The sequence below is a fragment of the Sarcophilus harrisii genome, chromosome 2 (assembly GCF_902635505.1).
Source record: "Sarcophilus harrisii chromosome 2, mSarHar1.11, whole genome shotgun sequence".
Lineage (NCBI taxonomy): Eukaryota > Metazoa > Chordata > Mammalia > Dasyuromorphia > Dasyuridae > Sarcophilus > Sarcophilus harrisii.
Window position 1 is genome coordinate 424674701 of NC_045427.1, and position 25315 is coordinate 424700015.

Consider the following 25315-nt stretch of genomic DNA (forward strand, 5'->3'; position numbering starts at 1 on the left):
TGGCCAAGCGTAGACAGTGAGCTATTCTTCAGGTTCAATAGCTAAGGAGTAAAAATTCTTTGCTGTTAGGCACATGTGTTTCTGGACTTCAGCCCCTGCCAGACACAGGTTTTTTTTAGGAAGTAGCCAGAACCCAGTCTATTTCTGCACTCTCTTTTTTATGGTCATTTTATTATATGATCCCAGAGCAAGAGCAGACAGAGACCTCAAAAGCCAGATAGTGCAATTCTTTCATTTTTCAAACAAGGGCCAAGGAAGTCCAATGATTTATTTAAGGTCACATAGGTCTGAAGTCCTGACTCCAGAGCCATGCTGTCTTCACTCTGTCATATCTAGACAATTGTCTTTAGTGTGTGGATTCTGAAGCATTGTGTTAATTTGTCATTTGTACTTGTGATAGTATTGTTCCCATTTTCAGAAGAGCTAACCTCTCTGTAGTCTGGAAATCCCAAGAGTGTTCTGTCATCTTTATACGATGCTCTTGCTTTGTATTATTGTAGGAGCATAGAGAGAACACATTCGCTTAGTTGCTTTCTTCTCAAGTTTCATCTGTACAAACCATGAATGTGAGCTTTTGCTCAATTGATATGTTTATAGTTTTGATCTCACTTTTGGTTAGAATGATTCATCATCCATCATCATGGAGAAGTTTTTTTTTTTTTTTTTTTGAATAGGTCTTTTGATCATCCAGACCTTCTCTCATCTACTCTCTTCTCAGCTCCTTTTAGCTATTATTTCCTCAAGATCCTCTTGACACATTGAATCATTGTGTCTTCATTAATTTTTTTCTATTTGACTTTTATTGACCAAGAAAATAGGTCAGCCTGAATTTTCTCTGCACTGACAATGTCCTACAACTGAAGTGCCTTTCTCAGGTAGCTCGAAGATCATCAAACTCCTCTTTATCCATGCTTAGTTCCAGAAGAGCTACCTGAGTAGATGCTTTTCAAACTTTGCACAGGTTTTCTACTATACTTGGAATGCACTCCTTCCTTAATTCCACAATCTCTAGCTTATTACCAGCTTTGGTTCAAGTGTCATTTCTTTCATGGACACTTTCTTTTTTGTTATAGCTTTTTATTTTCAAAATATATGCAAAGATAGTTTTCAACATTCACCCTTGCCAAACCTTGTGTTCCAAATATTTCTCCCTTCTTCCAACTCCCATCCCTTAGACAGCAAATAATCCAATATAGGTTAAACATGTGTAATTCTTCTAGCCATATTAACACATTTATCATGCTACATAAGAAAAATCAGATCAAAAAAGGAAAAAAATGAGAAAGAGAAAAGCAAACAAACAATAACATAGGTGAAGCTACTATGTTGTGATCCACATTCAGTCCCTTTTCTCTGGGTGCAGATGACTCTCTTGATCATGCTATTGGAACTGGGCTGAATCACCTCATTGTTGAAAAGAGCTAAGTCCATCAGAGTTGATCATCACATAATCTTGTTGCTACTATGTACAATATTCTCTTGGTTCTACTCACTTCACTTAGCATCAGTTCATGCTTTTTCTGAAATCATCCTGCTGATAGTTTCTTATAGAGCAATAATATTCCATAACATTTATATACCATAACTTATTTAGCCATTCCCCAACTGATGTACATCCACTCAGTTTCCTTGACACTACAAAAAGGGCTGGTATAAACATTTTTATATATGTGTCTCCTTTTCCCCTTTTTATGATCTCTTTGGAATATAGATCCAGTAAAGATGCTGCTGGAACAAAGGTTATACATAGTTTGATAGCCTTTTTGGGCATAGTTTCAAATTGCTCTCCAGAATGGTTGGATTAGTTCACAACTCCACCAACAATGTATTAGTGTCCCAGTTTTCTCATATCCTCTCCAATATTTATTATTATTTTTTTCCTGGCATCTTAGCCAATTTGAGAGGTGTATAGTCATACCTCAGAGTTGTCTTAATTTGAATTTCTCTAATCAATTGTTATTTAAAGCATTTTTTCATATGAATAGAAGTGTTTTCATTTCTTTCATCTGAAACTTTTCATATTGTTTGGCCATTTATCAATTGGAAAATGTCTTGTATTCTTATAAATTTGAGTCAATTCTGTATATATTTTAGAAGTAAGGCCTTTATCAGAGCTCTTGGATGTAAAAAATTTTCATGAATCCTTTCTTAACCATTCCATCTGAACCTTTAATAATTAATTGATGCATTGAATAGAGGAAGGATATAGTCGGGAAGATGTGAGTTTAAATTCATTCTGGGTAGGTCACCTAATTTTTGTTTGTCTAAATTTCCTCATCCGTGAAATGAGGATAATAGCAATACCTACCTGCCAGGATTGCTGTGAAGTTCAGATGAGATAATAATTGTATAGTGCTTAGCACATTGCCTGCCATGTGAGTAAGCACTATATAAATATTAGCTATTATTATTATTGTTGTTGTTACAAATAATTTGTATTTCTCATGGTGCCTTTTATGCTGTTAGGTGCAAGGTAGATGCTTAATAAGAACTTGTCAGAACTAATATGATTAAATTGTTGCAAATGCATAAATTTTAAGGGATTTAGAACTCAATAAAAGATTCTGGACCTGTGACTTTATGAGTATAGGAAATTCTTGGTACGAAAACTATTTTCACCAATGCAAATCTTAAAAATTGCACTCTGAATATTACTTACAGTGTTAGAGAGCTGCCCAGAAGGCCAAGATAAAAATAATAGCAGTACCAACAGGAGCGATAGTAGCAGCAACAGCAACAGAAGCAGTAGTATTTGTAAAATTCTTTAAAGTCCACAAAATACTTGGCAAATAGTATCTCATTTAAATTTCACATAACTTTGTATGGTAGGTGCTATTATTATCCACATTCTACAGGAATGAGGCAGAGGAAACTGAGTCAGAGTGCTTAAGTGACTTTCCCAGGATCATACAACTAGTAAAGGCTTGAGGCAGAATCTGAACTCATATCCTTGTGACCCTAAGACTTTCTCTCTCCCCACTATGCCAGTTAGCTGCCTCAAAGATATTTGTCCCTATGGTTATGTACTGGAATGTAGGAGAGGTAGAATTAGAACCCAAGCTTTCTGACTCTAAGGCTGGTCCCCATCCACTCTGCCCTGATGCCTCCTACTATTAATGGGAGAGGTCTTAAAACTTAGGGGGTGGGGGGAATAAACAGACTATCTTACATGTTGATTGTAACACATTTAAATTCATTTAAAATTTAATTCCCCCCAGAAAACAATCCTTTGTAAGCATCTGTTTCGCCAGGTCCATATTGCAAGAGGCAATTATGATGTCCGTAACTTGCATTCATTGCTCATGCTTAGAATGAGTGATTGCTGCTTAACTTCCCAAGATGCAAGATTGAAATCAATGAAACTTGTCTTATTAATGACAATACTTTTATTAAAAAAATAAGAGTTTTAAAACAAGGCGACTTCAGCTCCTTTTCAGGTGTATCCAGAGCTAATATAAAAACCTCATTTGCCTGCATTTTTTCCCTTTCCCAGAATTTAAGATGCCTTGCTACAGATAAGGTAACAAAGAGATAGAAGTAATGAATAGAATCATCAATATATTTATTCATATTTCTTTTGTCCTCAGGTGGTTGCTCATTTGATGAACACTACAGCAGCTGTGGCTACAGTGTTGCTCTGGGGACCAATGGATTTACCTGGGAGCAAATTAATACTTGGGAAAAGCCAATGTTGGATCCTGCTGTGCCCACAGGTATGTGCATGACTAGACAAAGGGACAAAATCAGTTGTTCATTTTGGTGTGTCTACGGACAGTGTTACATGGTTTCAGAATATGGAGCTCTGGTAAGAGTAGAAGCATAGAGAAGTGAAAGGATTTCTGAGGTCATGTAATGCTGTCCATATATCTTCTGTAATGTTTATTACTCTGACTGGGAGCATCCAGCCAAGGTGAATGCCAGCCCTACTCTGATTGAGGGAAGGCCAAAGGAACACTGCCTGGTCCTGGCTTCTTAAACGCTGAGTTCAACCTCTGAGGCTAGAGACCCAGGTGTGTGCCTGGCTGTATGCCTAGATTGTGGAGTGCCTCTGGATCAGCTCACTGAACAAATGTAGCTAAGACAATACTAATGACAGTCTTGGAGGATAGCCATTTATTCAAATAAAGGAGTTTTTTTTTTTAAACCACAGGTTATTGCTATAGTAGAATTATACCATTGAGTGAGCTCTGGATTTGGAGTTAGAGGATCTAGAATCAGATCTCAGCTTTGCCACTGATGTACTATCAATAGCATCTTATACAGCCCAGTGGTTAGAGTGCTGGATTTGGAGTCAGGAAAACCTGAGTTCAAATTCAGTCTCACCTATGTGACCCTGCCATTTTACTATGTTTGCCTCAGCTTCCTCATCTGTAGAATGAGCTGGCGAAGGAAATGGCCAACCATTTTGGCCATTATCTTTGCCAATATCTTTGCCAATAAAATTCCAAACGGGATCATGAAGAGTCACCAAGAACAGCAAATTGCCTTATAGGCAAGTCACTCTGTGGGCCTCACTTATAAAATAGAAATTAATGTTTCCAATTACAATACTAAGACCATCCCTGGTTGTGGAAATTATAATAAGGCAAATTATATCTTTTTTTTTTTTTTTAACCGAAAAAACTTTTTTTTGAAGCATTGGGGTTAAGTGACTTGCCCAAAGACATTCAGCTAGCAAACATTAAGTGTTGGAGGCCAGATTTAAACTCAGCCTTCCTGACTCCAAGGCTGGTACTCTATCTACTATATCATCTAGCTGCTCCAGACAAAATATATCTTAATTTTAGAAATAATTTTCTAACTGTTCAACAACAGAGTGAATTGCCTTAGAAAGAAGGAAATTTACTCTCCCTAGAGGAGTTCAAGTAGAAGCTGCAGGCCACTATGTCAGGGATGCTTTAAAAGAAATTTTTATATTAGATTGGAGTTGCTAATAAATAACTGCTATAGTTTCTTCTATCCCTGAAGTACTATGATTCTATGAGTACAGAGGGAAAAGAGGTCAAAACTATATATATGTTATTTATCATATGTTACAATTCCTTCCTGAAGTATGAATTCCCCTCTATGGTCCTCCCTGTCAAATGGTCATCCTGCCCTATCATTGACAGTGGAAAGGAGCTTAGTACCATGTGAGATTTACTACTCAAGTGCTCATATTAAATTGCAAAGAAAAGACAATGTACGTCATCCTCTCAGAGGTAGATGCTTTGCTGATCTTTATTCCTTTAGCTTATGGGAGCAGTCATCCCAGATCTTTCCCTCTCCTTGAAATATCCCCAAGCCTCCCATCAAATTACCCTGTTTTCATCCCTTGTAGCCCATTCCAAAGTACTATTAAGGCTTTCCTGTTGGAAGAGCTTATATATCCTCGACTGCTTTTTATGACATTAGAATTATTTTTAAGCCTTTGTAGAGACCAATGCCATTCCAGTTAGTTTATGTTTTTATGACACCACATTCTGAAGGGCATTTTCTGGCATTTTCCATCTCTTTTTCTTCCTGGTATTGGCATTCTGCTACTAACTATTTCTTGCCTGAAACAGTGCCAGGGAGAAGTTTTTATGAAGGGGATGGAACTAAAAAAGAGAGGAGTTTCTTAGGTAGAACTAATCAGGCATATGAGGAGGAAATCAGGTGGAAGGAGGGAAGGCAGTAGAAGAGGCCTGGTGAATTACTCAGGAGGTGATAACAGGATGTTTCTCTTTTCCTTGAGGAAATTTTCACAACAGGAGGGAAAATGCCACAATGAGGTAAAGAGCCCTGGAAAGGACACAGGTGATGGTAATTATCAGGAGATCAAAGAATGGGAGTCATCTTTCTGGATATTCTTGTACATATCCCCAAATCTAGTTTTATCAGAATTCTTGTGGTTAAGTCATCTGCCTAAATCATAGAGAATGGCAAAGGCTACCAGGATGGAGACCTGAAACCCTATCTGGCTCCTCCATCTGTCCAAAGAATGTCATAGATTTAGATCTGGAAAGGACCTGAGAAACTTAGTTCCTCATTTGGCAGATGAGAAAAATGAAAAGCAGAGAGGTTTAACTACTTGCCTAAAGTTTCACAGATAGTGAAGGAATCAGAATTTTAATCCAGGTTCTCCAACTCTAATCCCATTGCCCCTTTCTACTATTATCAGGCCTCTCCAAAGTTACTGTCAGGAAGCCAATAAGAGTCCTTTAAATTGAAAGGTGTTTAACAGGAAATGATAATTATGTCCTTAAGTGACTCTAACTGTTTTCAAGAACCTTTCCTGGCCTTTAGTCCCTCATTCAAGCAAGATACAAAGCTTCCTTGCCCAGTTTGGCCACTGAGTAATCCAGTTTGCCTTCATTACTTCTTTATCATACTGACTGACCCAGGAGAGTGATTTTGAGACTGTAATCCTCAACCAGCTCCTTTGACTGGTAGGACCCATGTAGAATTCCTGAGCTTTGGCAAGGCAAAGGGAGTCAGCATGGGAAGATTGGGAAGGAGAGTATAAAAATTATAGGAATCCCTCCTTTGTCTCTTTTAGGCTTAACTAATAATAACCCCTTGCAGAGAGAATTAATTATTGATTCCAGCCTTAATTATCTAAAGTCCCTTATTATATGAATGTGACATTTCATAAATAGTGACTTGCACTAATATGATCTTCTGAGTTTTTGCTAAATAGAGGCATTTGATAACGATCATTAAATTAGTTTGTCCTGTGGATCATAGTATCTGGGAATTCTGTTTGTGCAAAAAAAAAAAAAAAAAAAAATCAGAGAAATAATTCGAAGTAGTTTGAATTATTTGTTCTTATCAGAATTTGTGTGTGTATGTGTGTGTGTTTTAAAGAGAGAGAGAGAGAGAGAGAGAGAGAGAGAGAGAGAGAGAGAGAGAGAGAGAGAGAGAGTGTATAAGAAGAAGCTTTCTGGTTCCTCTTAAGTGAAATCAGCTTAAGTCTTTTCAGGACTCCCTTAAATATTAAAAATATTCATTTTTAAAAGGATATAAGACCCTTTAGAAAGTATCAGGATAGGATAAATGGTCAAATAATATGAACAGACTTCTCAAAAGAATTGCAAACTATCAACAATCTTATGAAAGATTTCTCTGAATCTCGCCTAATTAATTAGAGAAATGCAAATCAAAACAACTCTGTGGTTTCATTTCACACCCAGTACATTGACAAAGATGATAAAAGATGACAAAAGCATATTTATTACAAAGGTTTGGTTTTTTCTTTTTTCTTTTCCCATTGGAGGGGGAAGTAGAAGAGAAAAGTGCTTGTTAATTGAAAAAAATGATTTTAAAAAGGAACAAATAAAACAGATTAGTGCTTTTCACCATTGAAAAAGCATCAGTGTTGGAAGGACTCTAAGAAGACATGCACAATGCCCACCAACTCTTAAGTTTGGGTTTTTTCCTGCCAGAATCCCACTTATACACTGGGATTTGTAATTATTCAATGAAAATGACTAAAATGTCCACATACCCAGGGACTCAGAAATAATCAATATTAGGCGTATTCTCCAAGAGGTCAAAGATGACTCACCTAGGGTCTGAGGGCACATTTAAACTCAGGAAGATGGGTAGTCCTTACTCTAGGTCTAGTGCTCTGTGCACTATGGCTCCACCTAGCGACCTCTTTTGTAGTAATAAAACTGGAAATAAAATAGATACCCTTTGATTGAAGAATGACTAAATCAATTGCTGTGCAGGGAGCACAGCAGAATATAATTTTGTTGTAAGAAATGAGGAAGATGAAGAATACAGGGACAAATGGAAAGACCTATTAAATGATAGTCAATTAATTAGAAGCAGGGAAATAATGTAAACAATGACTGTAACCATGTAAATAGAACAACATGAAAGAAGCTAATTGATGTTATTATAATGACCAAGAATAGTTACAAAGATAAATCAGAAGAATGGACATACTTCCCCTCTTTCTTTGCAAAGACAGATAATGATGAGTGAGGAACAATGGATATATGTTATTGTATCCATTTTGTATCCATTTCTGATTGCTGGTTACTTTTGCTAAACAGCTCAACTACTTTTTCCTCTTCTATTTTTTCATTCTTTGCAATGAAGTATAGCTCTCTGGGGGAGGAGGGAAGATATATTGAGAAATGTAGGTGATGTAAAAATAAGACATCAATAACATTTTTTTTTTAATGACTTGTTATGGGTAAGGAACAATACATAAAATGTTGGACTCGACTGACATGCTGGTTACTTTTGCTAAAGAGTTGAACTACTTATCGTCCTCTTTTTTTCATTCTTTGTAATGAGGAATAGCTCTCTGCGGGAGAGGGGAGGGGGGAGAAGGGAAGATATATTGAGAAATGTAGGTGATGAAAAAACAAGATATCAATAACATTCTTTTAAAATGACTTGAGAAATGTAGTATCTGATGCAGCTAGTAAGCTATAGCTGTTATTGGAGGTTGTGATGACAAGTCAGGTCAGGGAGACAGTTTTAAGTCACAAAATGCCAAACTTGGAAGAGGCCTTTGAGTTCATTTTAAGGAAAATAAAACTCAGATCTGAAGTATTGTATCTGCTTTTGCCCAGCTTGGCAAAATTGGTACTCTCCCTGCGTAATGTTCTTCTCTAAAATTTAATCTTCTCTGGGAGCAGGTTTCTTGGGGAGCTTCTGGGAGCAGCCTTAGTTTCAGCTCAGTGTAATAATCACCTCAAATGCAGCCAGGAATTAAAGTCCAAATCCTTTATTGTCTCTTCCAAAATCTTATCTCCTTCACTTAGGGCTCGGCTAGTTTTCTAGAGGCCTTCCGGGTCTTGGTTTCAGTGTTCTCCACAGGACAGCCTTCCACCACTTCTCTGTCTTCCTTGGTTCTGCCCGACTGCAGTCTCTGGCTTGTGAATCTCCTCAACTGAATCCTGGCTTGTAAATCTCCCGGAGTCACTCCTGGTTGAGGCTCCTAGCTTATATATGCTCTTTTAAAGGTGTGAATCTTGTGGAACTGTAGTAAGTACTAAGTACATCTAGAGAACTGTGAAGCACCCTGCTAAACAATCATTGTCTCTATCAATTCCACTGACTTAGCATCTTGTAAGAATTCTAACATCCCTGTAAGCAGTTAAAATGTTCGGGCTTTTTAAATTGATAAATATACCTCTTTTAAAATAAAATTTACAGCAAATTTATTCCTCTTCAACTGACTCTTAGGCATTGTTCTCCAATATGATAGAATCCCATTTAGAGAAACTCCCAGAAGCATGCATTGGATGAGTCTGTTGCAATGCAGTGGGTAATGTTCTAGTTAGCTTTCTGGAGGTCTTGGGACCAGCCTTCATTTCAGCAGAGTAATCACCATGAGAATAGCCAGGGATAAAGTCCAAATTCTTTATTGTCTCCTTCACAGTCTGTCTCCTTGCCTGGGGCTCAGTTAGCCTTCTGGAGACCCTTGGGAATTTAACACTGGTTTAAATCAGTCATACTGAGCCTTAAGTATATTTCTTCAAAGTTCCTGCCCTTTACAGCAATGTACTTGAAATATAAACTAATTCTGAATAGGATCATAATTTTATAACTAGAAGAGAACTTTGAGATCTAGTCCAGTGTCATCACTTCAGTGATGAGGAAACTGAAGTCTCACCCTAGGTCACATAGATACTTAGCAGCAAGACTAGCATGCGAATCTGTCTTTTGACTTCAAATCCAGAATTTTCTTTCCAGTCTAATACACCTCATATCCCTCTTTTCTATAGGTCACAGAGTTATTATAAAGTAGGTATTATGCCTGCAACATATGCACATATTTATGTGTATAAATAGGATATAAATATAAATATAAATATATATATATATATAATATTTTTTTCATTCATTCAATAGATTTATTTTTTATATAGTGTTAAACTTGGATAAAACCCTAGTTGAGTAGAGAGTTTGTACCCACAGACATAAAGTATGTCTATCTTGTGATTCACAACCCTCTAAGCCACTTCTCTTAATACTAAAGTCTACAATTTGGCTGCTTCTCTTCTCATCTATAAACATCAGTTTCCTATTTTTCAGCATTAACCAGACTAGGTATTAGATCCTGAAGATAAAGATGATGATGAAGGAATGAAATACCCCTCTCCCCTCCAAAAAACCTCAATAACAATAACAAGACAAACTGAGAAAGGAAATTAGTTAATGATGGTTGGAAGAAGAGCTGGGAAATACTGACAAGAATACCTGAGGAATGATAAAAATTTTAGACTTTTGGGCACAGATTTATATATACATAGATACACACATATATAAAAATGTATATATGTATGTATATATACATACATGTATATATAACATTCTATAGTGTATGTATATATTCATATATGTATATCTACACACATCTCTCTATCTCTGTATATATATGTATATATGTAGGTATGTATTTTTTCTTCCTGGGCTGAATGTAAGATGATATTTAACACTGATAAATGTAGTATGACACTTGGATTAAAATCAACTAAATAGGCATGGTCAGATAGTAGTTTGTCTAAAAAACAATCTGAGGGTTTTAGTGGATTGTAAACTTAATTATGATCTAAGGGATTATAGGGGAAAGAAGGGAATACACCTTTATATAGTACACTATATAATCCTATAGTGTCCTATCCTTTTTACACTATCCTATCACTTTTTACAAATATCATCTCATGTGATCCTCACAACAACTTTGTGAGATATTCTCATTATCCACATATCGCAATTAAGAATGTGGAGGCAAACAGAGGTTGTGACTTGTCCTGAATGACAGGAATAGTAAGTATCTGAGGCTGGATTTGAACTCAAGTGTTCCTGAGTGCTCTGTTCATGGCCGTCTCTCTTTTTATATATAGCGACTAAGATAATTAGATCTTAAGCTGCATTGTGTCTGGGACTTAGGAAGTCTATATTCTATAGAATATAGACTATATATTTTCTATATAGCTTATATATAGAGAAAATATATAGTCTATATATTTTCACTATATTCTATTTTAGCCTCATATCTTGAGTATTGTATTTAGTTGTTGGTGCCACATTTTAGCAAGAATGTTTATTAATTAGAGAGTGACCAGAGGAGGGTAGTTAGGGTGGAGAGGAGTCTCAAGTTCATATTCTGAATCCAACTCAACTAATATTTATTGAGAGTTCACAAGGTTCTTGTCACTGAGAATTAAGAACCAAAAGTAAAAAATTTCTGTATCCTCAACTTCATTCCACTGGGAATAGTTAAAAGAATTAAAAGTATCTAGAGAAAAGAATTGGAAAGACATGACTAAAACTTGTGCCTCAAAATGAGCCCTCCTTTTTGGTGACTGCATCTGTTAGACCACTATTTCAGGAAAAACTTCAATCATGCTTCACATCACTCCTGGCTGTATAACTATACCTCTTCCAGCCTTGCCTTTTGCTTTACTCCTGTGTACACATCCTTTCTACCTCCTGCAGTCCTGGGGCAATAAATGATGATCAAATCAACTCTGCCATTGTCCAGTCTATATCCCTACTGATCCACTCCCTATCCCTATATCTTTCCTTGGTCTCTCCCTGGTCACTATTAGTTTGTTTTCTCCCTTAACGGTATGTAAATGAATGTAAACTCCCATAATGGAATGTAAAGGACTGCCTTTACATTTGTTTTTGAATCTCTACTACTTAGTACAGTGCTTGGTATCTAATAAGCCCTTAATTAAAGGTTTGTTTTTTGTTTTTTTTTCCCATTCATTCATCTTCAGATAGTGAAAGAGGGATTAGTTTTATTCTCAGAATCAAGAGGTGAAGTTGTAGGGTGGCAAACTTAAGCTTTATATAAAACTTCCAATAACTCTTTAGAAGGAGGGTGGGTTTAGAAGAAGGGTGAGGCATGCATTCCTCCTCATTGGAGTTCTTCAGAGACTGGGTGACAACTTGGGCATGTTGCAGAGGGAATTATTTTTCAGATATGAGTTGGACTACATGGCCTTTATGGTTCTTTTATGCTCTGACATAATGGGATATTTACTTTAATATTTCAAGGATCCCAACCCATCTGTGATTGGTGGATAGTCTCTTAGAATAGCTTGTGTTTGAAAAATTTATTATTTTCTTTCCAACTTAGCCTGAATTTTGGTCAGGCTGGTGTTTAGAGATTGTCCCCTCATCTGTACTTGAAGTCTTTTCAGCTGACCAGGGCATGAAAGCTTTGCATTTTCCCTGATTTAATCTCTGAAAACTCTAGGTTCCCTCCATACCAGTCAATGGTCGGTCAACAAACAATAATTAAGTGCATACTATGTGCAAAGCACGTAACAGACGAAATATTGGTGAATGATTTTAAGATATTTAATCTATCCAGGTATTGTAATGAATATGATTAGCAGGGTTTTCTTTTTTCCTCTCACATTTCCATATATTTCTGCTTACAAGGAAATACACAAACTAACGTGTTAGAGGAATAAATCAATCTAACTACAGAGGATTATTCATGATTTTTGTTTTCTTCTAAGTTAGAGACTGCTTTTCCATTTTCAAAGGTCCTTCAACTTAGCTGCCAGTGCATACATGTGTTTGTGTTTGTGTATATATGTGTGTGCTTGTGTTATTATATCTATTTTGAAAGACATTAGGAGACACAAATGCTTTTCCAACTCAACAAATTGATTTATGGTCTGGCAGTGAAGCATCAAAACCAGACTAGCCTTGAGTTAAATGGATCTCCCTACCTGTCTCTAATTCATTTGAGCCTTGGCTGGCTTTCCCTTCTTTTATACTATGGAGTGCTTTCTCTTCAAGGTTCTCTACCCCAAGCTCTATAGACCTCTACAGCTTCTGGGTGTCTGCATTTCCTGTACTTCAAGGACCAAAGAAAAATACTTTCAGTAATATCAAGCATATTTATTAAGTTAATATCAGGAGAGTTTAATGTGAAACTCTTGGAAAGAAAAAAAAATATTCTAAGTGTGAGACACTGCTACCTTTTTGAGCTAAATCTCAAACATTTCTTTAAAGTTCCTTTTGTTACATGTCAACCTGCATTTTATTAGATGTATTGGTATGTGTGTGTGTGTGTGTGTGTGTGTGTGTGGAAAGGGAGAAAAATAGAGAAAGGTTGCTCTGTGTGTATGTGTATGTTGGACACTGAGATGGAGAGAGAGGGAAGAGAGGAGGAAGACATGGGGAAGAAGAGATTGAGAGAAATAAGCAATAAAGAAAAAAATTGGGAGACAGACACATGTACGCATACCCACACCCAGATCAAAAGGTAAGCACTATGGTCCTGAGAGTGGGCCCCATCAGTACAACATGGAAATTCTTCTTTAGAAGAATTTTATAGACTGGAGGATAAATAGCTTTGTTTTGTTTTTAAAGAGTGTTTTCTGAAGCACCTTTGAAATCTACATTAAAACACTTTCAATTAATCAATTTTATAAAATGGCCAGCATTTCACAGAAAGACTCTGAATACATCAAACTATTCATTGAAACACTTTTTATGGTAGCAAAGAATTGGAAATAGATAGTAGAAATAAAGTAGGCCAGGGGTTAAGAAAATAGCTGTGTCCATGGGTCTCTCTCCCCTATCCATGCCCCCTTTGTTTCCATAACCAAATATCTGGACCTTTAAAAAGCCTCCTTTGGAAGTCTTCCTACCTCTACTTTCTCTTTTGAGATAAGCCATTTTTCATATTCTAACAGGTTAATGCTACTAAATCTTCTACTTAGTATACTTTCTTCTTTTGCTCCAAAATTTTCAATGACTCCCTATTCTTTAAGGAATAACATTCAGATTTCTTAACTTTGGTATTCAAAGGACTCTGAAAATTGGTACCATTTTATCTTGTAGCCAGTCTCATTTCACACAGCTATTCTACTTATACCATACATGGCATCGATCCTTTCTTTTCTTTTCCTTTTCTGAGTCTTATCTCCCACTGTTCCTTATGTTTAGAATTTTTACCACCATTCCATCTCCAACAACTAAAATTCTACTCAGCCTTTAAGGTCCACTGTCAAATGCCGCTTCCTGTATAAAATCTTTCTTGATTCTCCCTTGTCTTACCTGATCTCTCCCAGAGCACTGGTTTTAACCCTTTCTAGGGTTCTTACTTATCACATACAATTATGTAATAATCATTTGTCTGTTATATCTTCCTACTAGAAGGTAAAATCCATGAAGGTAAATGCAGGGCCTTCTTTATCTATTTCTGCAGTACCATCATGGGATCCTGCATATATTTAATGCTTAATAAATGTGGTTCTTCCAGCCTTGTTGGGATGTCAATGAGACAACAATTATGTTTCTTTAATCTCTGAACCATGCTACAAGTACCATGTTCTTCTTTTGAGAATTTGCTCCATGTAGTAACCAGATGTTTGGGGAAAAATGTAGCAATTTGAATATAGATTCCCTGGAGTCACATCACAAGCCTGATTCTTATTACCAGTTTGACTTTGGACAAATAATTTACCCTAGATTTAAAAAATGGAGAGAGCCTTAGAGGTAGCTCAGTGCTGTCAGACTCTAGAAATAGATTCCTGCTGTGTATATTATGTATTAGAAAACCACAACTCAACATTGTACTGTATTTTTTTTTTTTTTTTGGCTGAGTCAATTGGGGTCAACTGACTTGCCCAGGGTCACACAGTTAGAAGTGTTAAGTGTTTGAGATCAGATTTGAACTCAGGTCTTCCTGATTTCAGGGTTAGTGCTCTATCCACTGTGCCACCTAGCTCCCCATATTGTATTGTATTTTATGTATTTTTTGGACATTTCCAAGTTACATGGTAATCTGGTTTTCTTGCTAAGCCTAGGAATTAGACACCTCTAGCTTGCGTATGTTAAATTCTAAGCAGAGTTAGGATTCCATACTCCAAACTTCTAGTTCCCTCATTACTAGTCTGACACTCTTTCTACTAAACCATTCTACCCTGGACTTCAGTTTTCTGTTAAATTAAAGATAATGAACTAGTTTAAGACTATTTAGGATTCATAAACTTGTTTTTCCAAAAAAAAAAATTTGCTAATTCTTTTTCAAAAATTCTTTCTTTTATGTATTTTAAAACATTGTGCTGAGAAGGAGTTTGTAGTCTTTTCCATACTGCTGATGGGTGAAGGACATAGAAAGGTGAAGAATCTCAACCATTAAGGATGGGCTCATTGAATCATGACTTCCTAGAGTATGAAGGTATTTTAGAGGTCAGTTAGTTCTACATCCGTATTTTACAGTTGAGGAAATAGAAGCTTAGGATCATACAGTGATCATTGTTCAGAGGCAGAATATGTATCCAAGGCCTTTGTCCAACTCTAAGATTTTTGTCTTAAGGAATTACTCATTCCTTCATCTTATGTAAAGCCTGTTGAGAAACAAAAAATTTTTTTCCTTTACTTGTCACAACTGTGAAGATTCCCCAAGACCTTGTATTCTCTGCTTGGGCCTGCAGTGATTATGCTTTCCTTTTGGGGCAGGCCATATCTCTTTGTTCATATCAAGAAAGCTGCTTCATTACAAGGCAGAGGGCAGACGGCTCCTGTTCTAGGAGCAATGGGTAACATGCTGAACTGTAGGTGTCATAGAGCCCGCCCTAGAGGCAGCTAGAGAGTTTAGTGCTGGGCCTGAAGTCTGGAAGAGCTGAATTGGAATGTGACTTCAGAGATTTGCTAACTGGGTAAGTGAGTTAATCGCTGTCTGCCTCAGTTTCCTCAGCTGTAACATGGGTGTTATGGCATTTCCCTCACCGGATTATTAAGAGGATCCAATGAGAAAACATTTGTAAAAGCACTTAGCACATAGTAGGTTCTTGATAAATTCATTTTCTTTACTTCCTTTCCCTTCTTCCCTAACTATTTACTTTGGATATTAAGGCTTTAGTTTGCAACAGTCCTGTCTGAACTCTGTTCCTTATCTGTATCCATAAGCCCAAAACCTTGACCCTGACTGGTACACTTTGGCTGAACTTTTCTGTCTGGATTGAGTTTCTGGATGCCAGTCTTCTATTTATATACTTTGATCTGCCTCAGAGTTGTATATTCTCTGACTGCATATAGCCCACCCATACAAACTGATCCTTAAAGAATCTACAATGACTTAGTTGCTGCTGGCCATGGTCCCTTTGACTTGTGCCATTACACAGGCTCTCCAGACAAGTGCTAACATAATTTTTGACTATTTAGTTGGGATCCCTGAATCTTCACAGGTTAGTCAAATGCCACCTATTTCCTCATATCTTTCCTTATCTTCCCTGTTGCTGATACGTTCCCCCATACGGTTTACTCATTTTATATATAGAATAGGGATGGACTTGTGATTTCACTGGCATGAGGAATTCCCTGGATGAGGAGATTGTGTCTGCCAATGCATGTCATCACCTACTTGGCAACTTATGGTAGGGGAAAGCTGACTAGAATTCTGACAGTTTAAGTTAGCCAAAATCTCACTCAGTCAATATATTTCAGAGGCAGGAATTCAAGGTAGGTCCTTTTGGTTCCAAGCAAGCTCTCTACCACATTGGGTTGATTTTGTGTTCATTGGTGTATTTTTCTAGTTATACACATTTTATCCCCAGTTGAATGTAAGCATCTTGAGTCCAGGGACCATTTGCATTGTATGTTTGTAACCTAAGAACTGGCATGTAGTAGGCAATTAAATACTAGTCAGCTGAACACACATTTTTTTCTTTGTGAAAGATCACAGGTGTGTACCAAATTAGACAAATATTTTCATCTCTTGAGGATTAATTTCCTAATTTTTAAAAAGACTAGTTTATCCTCTCCCTTCTCTCCCTCCTTCCTTCCCTCCTTCCTTCCTTCCTTCCTTCTTTCCTTCCTTCCTTCCTTCCTTCCTTCCTTCCTTCCTTCCTTCCTTCCTCCCTCCCTCCCTCCCTCTCTTCTTCCCTCCCTCCCTCCTCTCCTCCCTTCCTTCCTCTTCCTCCCTCCCTCCCTCCCTCCCTTCCTTCCCTCCTCCTTCCTTCCTTCCTTCCTCTTCCTTCCTCCCTCCCTCCCTCCCTCCTCCTCCCTCCCTCCTCTTCCTTCCTTCCTTCCTTCCTTCCTTCCTTCCTTCCTTCCTTCCTTCCTTCTCCCTCCTTCTTCCTTCCTCCCTCCCTCCCTCCCTCCTTCCTTCCTTCCTTCCTTCCTTCCTTCCTTCCTTCCTTCCTTCCTTCCTTCCTCCTTCCTTCCTTCCTCCTCCCTCCCTCCCTCTCTTCTTCCCTCCCTTCCTTCCTTCCTTCCTTCCTTCCTTCCTTCCTTCCTTCCTCCCTCCCTCCCTCCCTCCCTCCCTCCCTCCTTCCTCCTTTTCCTTCCTTCTCCTTCCTTCCTTCCTTCCTTCCTTCCTTCCTTCCTTCCTTCCTTCCTCCCTTCCCTCCCTCCCTCCCTTCCCTCCCTCCCTCCTCCCTCCTTCCTTCCTTCCTTCCTTCCTTCCTTCCTTCCTTCCTTCCTTCCTTCTTCCTTCTTCCCTCCCTCCCTTCCTTCCTTCCTTCCTTCTTTCCTCCCTCCCTCCCTCCTTCCCTCCCGTCCTCCCTCCCTCCCTTCCTTCCTCCCACCCTTCCATCCTTCCACCCTTCCACCCTTTTTTTCCTTTCTCACTTCCTCTTTTCCTCTCTGCCCTTCCTCCCTTCCTCCTTTCCTCTCTGCCCTTCCTCCCTTCCTCCTGGTATCTAAAATCTTGTCTTTCTGGCTCTCTGTAGTCTTGGATAACTATTTTAATTTGAATCATTTTCTTTGTAATCCTCTGTGTTTTATACATTTAAAAACATTTTTTCTGAGAAGGAATCTATAAGGCTTCACCACCTGCCAAAGGGGCCTGGGACACATAAAAAGATTAAGAGCCCCTTCTAGCCCTTCAATCTTTGGCATTTTGTAGTTTTGATTTTGTGAATATTTATTTATGTGACACCATCAGGAAGATTGACCGGTAAGAATAGTGGTGTTGGTCACTGGAGTTCTGCCATCAGTGGTGAAAGACAATGAGCTGTTGATACATCTGAGGAAAGGAAAGGTAGGTATAACAGTCTCCCCTCAGGCCAGTTGCCTGCCCAGGAATTAGTAACTGCAGCCTCTAATAGTCTCCACCCAACCCTGTGCCTCATAGAATATACACTTCAGAGATGCAGCCTGGCCCAGCAGGATTCTGGGGGCTGGTGAGAGTTTCAGTGGTAATTAAAGTCCCTTTAAAAGCTTTAAGTCCAGAGCTGATAGGGCGTGGGGGGCTTTTCCTACTAGGACATTATTTTAAGCGCCTAAAACAAGCGTGTTCTGAAGGTTTATAATGGGTAATTTCTTCAAGCCACCAATCTACCAGCTGTGTGTACACGATGACTGTATAAATGTAGCTCCCACTGTCCCAGTGACATGCTCTTTTCTGTGACATATCGTGTGTAACCCCATAGTGTTACAGATACAATACACACATGGATACAAATACACATTTGCACTCAATCAACTTACAATAATGACAGTAATAATAATAGCCAGTATTTACATAACATTTTAAGATCTTCATAGCACTTTATATTAGGGGCAGCTAGATGTCATAGTGGATAGATGGTGCACTGGGCTTAGAGTCAGGAAGATTCATCTTCCTGTGTTAAATTCAGCCTCAGGTACTTCCTAACTGTGTGACCCCAGGCAAATCACTTAACTCTGTTTGCCTCAGTTTCCTCATCTGTAAAATGAATTGGAGAAGAAAATGGCAAACTACTCCAGTATCTTTACCAAGAAAACTCCAGATAGGATCATGAAGAATTGGGGATGACTGAAAATGACTAAAGAACTTGCATTATCCTTGAAACAACATTATGAGGTATTTGCTATTATTATATTTGATTTACAGTTGAGGAAACTGAAGCATAAAGAGATTAATCAGTTTGCTGAGGAGTCACACACTGCTAAAGTATCTGAGACTGGCTGATCTTCCAAGGCCAATGCTCTATCCATCATTTCATCTGCCTGTGTAAGAGTGAGCCTCCCATCAGGGAAGAGGAAATAGTCCCAGATTGGTGAAAGGTGCAAGCTTGTGTTGTGTACTTGGTGTTTGTCTTGTATTATCAGTACTTGTCACAGTTGTGTATATATATCTATGTTGCTGTACACGTGCATGTATTTGTGGTTGTAAGTCTAGAAAAAAGAAGATGGACTGTGCAGATTGAGAAGGCTTTTATATGCAAGTTAAAAATTTCAAGGAGGTGGACCAGCCTATTCCACTTATTTTTGGCTGATGATGGGTCATCTCTGAATTACAAGCTTCTGATTCATACATGTCCCATACATACAAATGGCTCCAACAGCTGGATGCTCATATTTCTGCTCCAGCTGCTGTGGTCTTTTTCTTGCTACAGATGGAAATATGAGGATCTTGGGTTTTTTTTGGGGGGAGGGGCAGAACTGAAAAGGAGGGGGTTCATGTGTGTGTTTAGAGGTAGTACCAGCTAATCAAGCAAGGATGGGAATCATCTTCTGAAGAGCAACCAGTGTGGAGGCAAACAAATCAAAATCTGCTAAGAGAGATCCAGAACACTCAAGCTGGGAACTGGAACCAGAGAAATCTAGATATAAGGAAGAGAGTAAACTGGGGAACATTGGAATAGTTCTTTTCACTTAGAGGCAGGTGGCTAGCATGCAAATCCTGCTCCATCTACTTACCAGTGAATTGATCTGAATTCTGGACCTTATTTTCTTCATCTGTAAAATGAGAATAATAATAGCGGCTACCTCACAGAATTGTTGTGAGAATCAAAGGAATAAATATATGTGAAGTACATTGCAAACTGATCTAAGCTATTTAGCCTTGCCACTCCGGTTAGAAAAGAGACCTGGATTTTGGGATTTATAGAAAATTGGTGTAATGATAATAATAACAATACATACATTATTACTCAACTAACATTTATATACTACTTACTATGTGCCAGGCACTGTGCTAAGTGCTTTATAATTATTATCTAATTTGAACCTCAGAACAGAACTGTGAAATAGGTGCTATCATTATCCCCATTTTATATATAAAAAAAAAACTGAAGCAAAGAGAGGCTAACTGACACAGCTAGTATCTGAGACTGGATTTGAAGTTAGGTCTTCCTGATTCCAAGGTCTGAGCTCTCTCCACTGTATTACCTAGCTGCCTACTTCTCTGCTGGAAGTATGTGATTATTTTGCAGTGCCCAAGTAAACAAAAATGGAAGAATCTCAATCTCTCTCTCTCTCTCTCTCTCTCTCTCTCTCTCTCTCTCTCTCTCTCTCTCTCTCTCTCTCTCTCTCTCTCTCTTTCTCCCCCGCTCTCTTTCTTTCTATTTTTCCTCTCTCTATGTCTTCTCTGTCTCTTTATCATTCTCTTGGTCTATGTCTCTCTCTGTGTCTGTTACCGTTTCTGTTTCTCTCTCTTTCTATTCATGGAAATACAGACTGAGACTTGATTACACAGAACCAGCATCACTCTCAAAAGGAAGACCTATACAGTGATAAAATCTTGGTTAGGGGTACACGTTTGGAGTGGGGTCTGATCAGAAAAGTTTTGTATTTTTAAAAAAATTTTTCTAAATGTTTTTCTAAAAAAAAGTTTCACCCATCTTAAACTTAGGTGCCTTAAAGAATTTATAAAAATAACTTACAAAACTGTGATATTTTATCAAAAGCTCTACTAACTCACTGCTGATGTTTTCTCTGTTTATTTTCCATAATTGCTGATCATTAAGAATTCATGCATTAATAGAAATTTTGACCCTTTCTAGTCAGTCTTTTTCTGTCTTGACCACTTAACTTAGCCACTATCCTGAGTGATCTCCAAATCAGTTTGTCTCTAGAAACGTAACAGCCATTTTAGAAAAATGTTATTTTAATGTTTCTCTATACAGGCCAATGCAGGCTTTTAATTTGTTTCTTTCATAAGTGTTTTATTCCTCATTAGGAAATGAATACCATACTTTGGGTGTGTAAGGCACTATTTGTAGTCAGTGAAGCACCTTCAAAATATGCTAGGAATAAATGCAAAACAGGTGATAGCATGCCAAGCTGTTCTAAAGGATTAATACAAGGGACTTAGGCCTAATGCAGCTTTGCAACTTCAAAGTGCCTCCTAGTCAACAGCTAATCCAGCTTCACTCCCCACTGTCTCCTAAGTGAGATAAGGAGGGAAGGAAGCCAGTGAGGATGTTTGTCATCCTGCTTTAACAGAGAAGCAAGTAAGTGACAGGCGCTGAGGCTGGCAAAGATGCTGGTGGCATTTAGTGAATTTGTTTGTGGGCTTTCAGGTCTCTAGGTCAAGGTCTTCAAATAAACTTGTTTAAAAAATGATGCGTTAGTCCTGTGTGACATCACTACAGTGGGCCAGGCTTGAAATTTGGAACATTCAGGCTCACATTCCACCTCTGATGCTTACTGTAGATGTGATCTTGCTTAGGGCACTTAACCTTTGTCATCTTCAGTTCCCTGACCTGTAAAGTGGGGATAAATGGTAATAATTATAATATGTACCTCACAGGATTGTAAAGCTACAATGAGATCGTGTATGTCAAGTGCTTTGCAAAATTCTCTTTGTTCTAGTTATTTAAAAAGTGGTCCAAGACATATGAGCAGCAGTTGTTCAATAGCTGCTGGCCAATAAACAAAGTTTGTGATGTATGGTGAACTATGCTTTTCTACCTTAAAAGATGATAATGCAGGTAACCGATCGATAAACATTTACTAGGCACCTACTCTATGTCAGGCACTGTGCTAAATGCTGACGTTACAAAAAGTGGCAAAAGATATCCCTGTTTTCAAGGAGCTTATAATCTTCCCCCCTTTTATTTATTAATTTTTAAAATTAAAGCTTTTTATCCTTCAAAACATATGTATGGACAATTCTTCAACATTAGTCCTTTTAAAACCCTGTGTTCCAATTTCCCCTCTTCCCCCCTCCTTCCCCTAAATGGTAAGTAGTCCAATATATGTTAAACATGGTAGAAATATATGTTAAATCCAATATATGCATACATAGTTATACAATTATCATGCTGCACAAGACAAAAAGAGAAGCAAAACAGAATGCAACAAACAACAACAAAAAGAGTGAGAATGCTATGTTGTGAATCACATTCAGTTCCCACAGTCCTCTCTCTGGGTGTAGATGGCTCTCATCATCTCTGAACAAGTGGAACTGGTCTGAATCATCTCATTGTTAAAGAGAGCCACGTCCATCAGAATTGATCATTGTATAATCTTGTTGTTGCCGTGTATAATGATCTCCTGGTCCTGCTCACTTCATTTTACATCAGTTCATGTAAGTCTCTCCAGGCCTTTCTAAAATCATCCTGCTGGTCATTTCTTACAGAACAATAATATTCCATAACATTTATATACCACAGTTTACTCAACCATTCTCCAATTGATGGGCATCCACTCAGTTTCCAGTTTCTGGCCACTACAGAGAGGGCTTCCACAAACATTTTTGCACATACAAGTCCCTTTCCCAAGGAGCTTATAATCTAAAAGGGGAGACATGTACACAAAGCAAGCTAAATGGGAAATAATTAACAGAGAGAAGGCACTGGCATTAAGAAGATTCAAGGAAGGCTTCCTATAGAAAGTGAGATTTTAGTTAGATTTAAAGAAAGCCAGGAAGGTGAGTTAGTGAGAATGGAGAAGGGAGAGAATTCCAGGCATGGAAGACAGAGAAAGTAGCCAGAGCCAAGAGATGTAAAGTGTGGAACAACTTATCTGCCCTTTCCCTGGTCTGTAATCCTCATGCTGATTTCTTTCTTGAATTCCTATTCCATTTTTTATCTTCTTGAGGATTCTTGCTTTGTTCCTCAGGCTGTACCTTCTGCCCATATCTATCTATCTATCTATTCATTCACTTATTTATTTTGCTGAGGAAACTGGGATTAAGTGACTTGCCCAAGGTCACACAGGAAGTTTTAAGTGTCTGAGGTCAGATTTGAACTCAGGGCCTTCTGACTTCAGGGCTGGTACTCCATCTATTATTACACCAACTAGCTGCTTCTGCTTCTGTTATTTTTTCAGAACTATCTGAGTTTTAAAAACAATAGTTATCCACCACAGCAGAAGCAGCAACAGCAACAGCAAAAATAACAACAGCCAAACTAGTGCCTGTGGTGCTATGGAAATATTGTTAAGGTGTGTCATCTTATCAGCAGATCTGGATTTAAGTCTTGACTCTGATGCTTACTAGTTGTGGGGTCCTCAGCCATCATTTCTTTCAAAGACTCCATTTCTGTTCCTTATACAAGATGAGATCCTATTTTACTGGCTGTCATTCATTCCTTGAATTCTGTCTCTCTTTCTTTCAATCACTTGGTCTCTCTAGCTTTTTTCAGGTCCCAGCTGAAATCTCACCTTCTCCAAGAAGTCTTTCCTGATATCCTTTTAATGCTAATGTCTTTTCCCCCCTAATATTTTCTCTTATTTATTCTGTGTATATCTTGTTTGCCCATAGTTGTTTGTATTTTGTCTTCCATTATATTGTGATTTTCTTGAGAGCAAGGATTGTTTTTTTAAATTTGTTTTTGCTATTTTTTGTATCCTTGGTGCTTAGCATGGTGCTTGATGCATAGCAGGTAATTAATAAGTGCTTGTTGACTGTTCTTTTTAAAAAAGGACTTAATAACCTTAAAATACTTCATAATGACTGTAATTTTTGTTATTCTTGGAAAAGATATTATCTTTCTTTTGAAGATGCTATTTTCTCATACCAAACCTATCCTCACTTCCCTTCTCCCCTTCTTCAGGTGTAGATTCAGATCTCATGTCTTATTAATCATCTAGAGCAGTCAAGCATCCAGGGTATTCCCAAGCAGGTGATTTTTTAATTTTAAATTTTACTTTTTAGTTGAAATTATTTGGATGCCTACAAACTAGAATGTATCTAGAGGGATGAACCGGATGATGAGAGAGCTACAAACTTTGTCACGTAAGGATTGCTTGGAGAATCAGGGGCATATTTAACTGGGAAAAGCAAAGACATCAGGTGTGTGGTGGTGGTGGGGGAGCTTTGTGAGTGCTTGTTACAGTGAGAAAGTTTAGCTGTATGTCCAAGGCCAAGATGTGTCATGTCCCTGTGATTGCTTCCTCCTCTGTGAAGTGAGGATAAAAATACATTAACTGCTCACTCCATTGGATTATTGTGAAGAATGGTCTTTGGAAACATTAAAATCCTCCAGAAATGAGTAGTAGTAGTATCTTATTCTCATCTATTTGATTCTACTTGATATATTATTGTGAGTCAGTAATAGTCACTATCCTTGTTCAGGGAAATATGAACTATGTCTACATATTATACATTCATGAAACAATCATCTAGTATTTTCCTGCTCTGCCACTTTCCCCTCTTTCTCTCCCACTTGTCTCCCCTCCTCCACTTGCAGGGAATAAAAAAATAAATAAGGCACTGACTGCCCTCAATAAATGGGAAGCCTCCTTAGAGATCATCTAACCCACAGGTTCCCAACCTTTTCTTTGTCACAGATTTCCTTTGGCAGTCTGCTGGAGCCTTTGTTTGGCATAATTTCTCAGGATGATATTTTTTGCTTGTTTTGTTTTTGCAAAAAAAATTGATATAATTGCGAAAAGTTAGAGTGTAATGAAAATTACACCCCATCCAAGTTCATGAACTCTGTGCCCCTAGATTAAAAAAAAAATCCCTGAATTATAGTCAAACCTCAACTTCCTTATCTCACAGAAAAGGAAACTGAGATTCAGAGGAATTTATCACATGGCTAGTAAATTGCAGAGTCAAAATTTAGATCTAGGTTGCTCTCCTGATTCTAGGTCTCTGCTTTCCCCCTGTGTTACACTGCCTTATCCTCTTCTCCTAAGTTATATCCTTTCATTGATTATTTATCTTTTTTCATAGCATGTTTATCTCTCCTAAAGACGGTATATCCCCTCTCATGTCCTGCTTTCTGCCTCCCCATAGTCTCATACATCTTCCCTATGGTCACATACATCTTCCCTTACAGACCATATATCTCCCCCACCCCTGCCTACCTTATCATTTTCTCCTAGTGACTATTCCCCCATCCTCTATGTCCTCTCTTCAGACTACGTGAATATTCTCTCAAAGCAGCACACTATTAGCTTGTATATAGCCTTCACATACGGTACCTCCTCTCCCCAGCCTGTACCAGCCTCCCCCCAATGTGCATCTTCCCAATAAACCATATGCTCATTCACAGCCCAGTACATCCCCTCTTGTCCTCCCCTCTCATCTTCCCACCCCCTTGCTCAGTTTGTGTTGTGGCTATAAGCCTGATATAGATGGGTTGTAATATAGTAAATTATCACTTGTTTTGCAGTCTTGACTAGAAAATAAATGCAATTACACTCGTGAATGTTGAAAAATGAAGCAAAGTAACAGGATTCCATGCATTCG

At 38.1% G+C, this 25315-nt stretch overlaps 1 protein-coding gene across 9 annotated transcripts in view; it reads left to right on the forward strand.

Annotated features, from left to right (window-relative positions):
* PTPRT (protein tyrosine phosphatase receptor type T) overlaps window positions 1-25315 on the forward strand; it is a 1282972-nt gene that overhangs the window by 353494 nt on the left and 904163 nt on the right. For 8 of the 9 annotated variants that reach the window (XM_031953982.1, XM_031953984.1, XM_031953985.1 and 5 more), the window contains exon 2: window positions 3588-3713. In XM_031953982.1, the coding sequence (XP_031809842.1) occupies window positions 3588-3713 (126 nt within the window). Of the gene's footprint in view, window positions 1-3587; window positions 3714-25315 lie in introns of those variants that run through there. The other variant, XM_031953989.1, reaches the window with a different exon arrangement.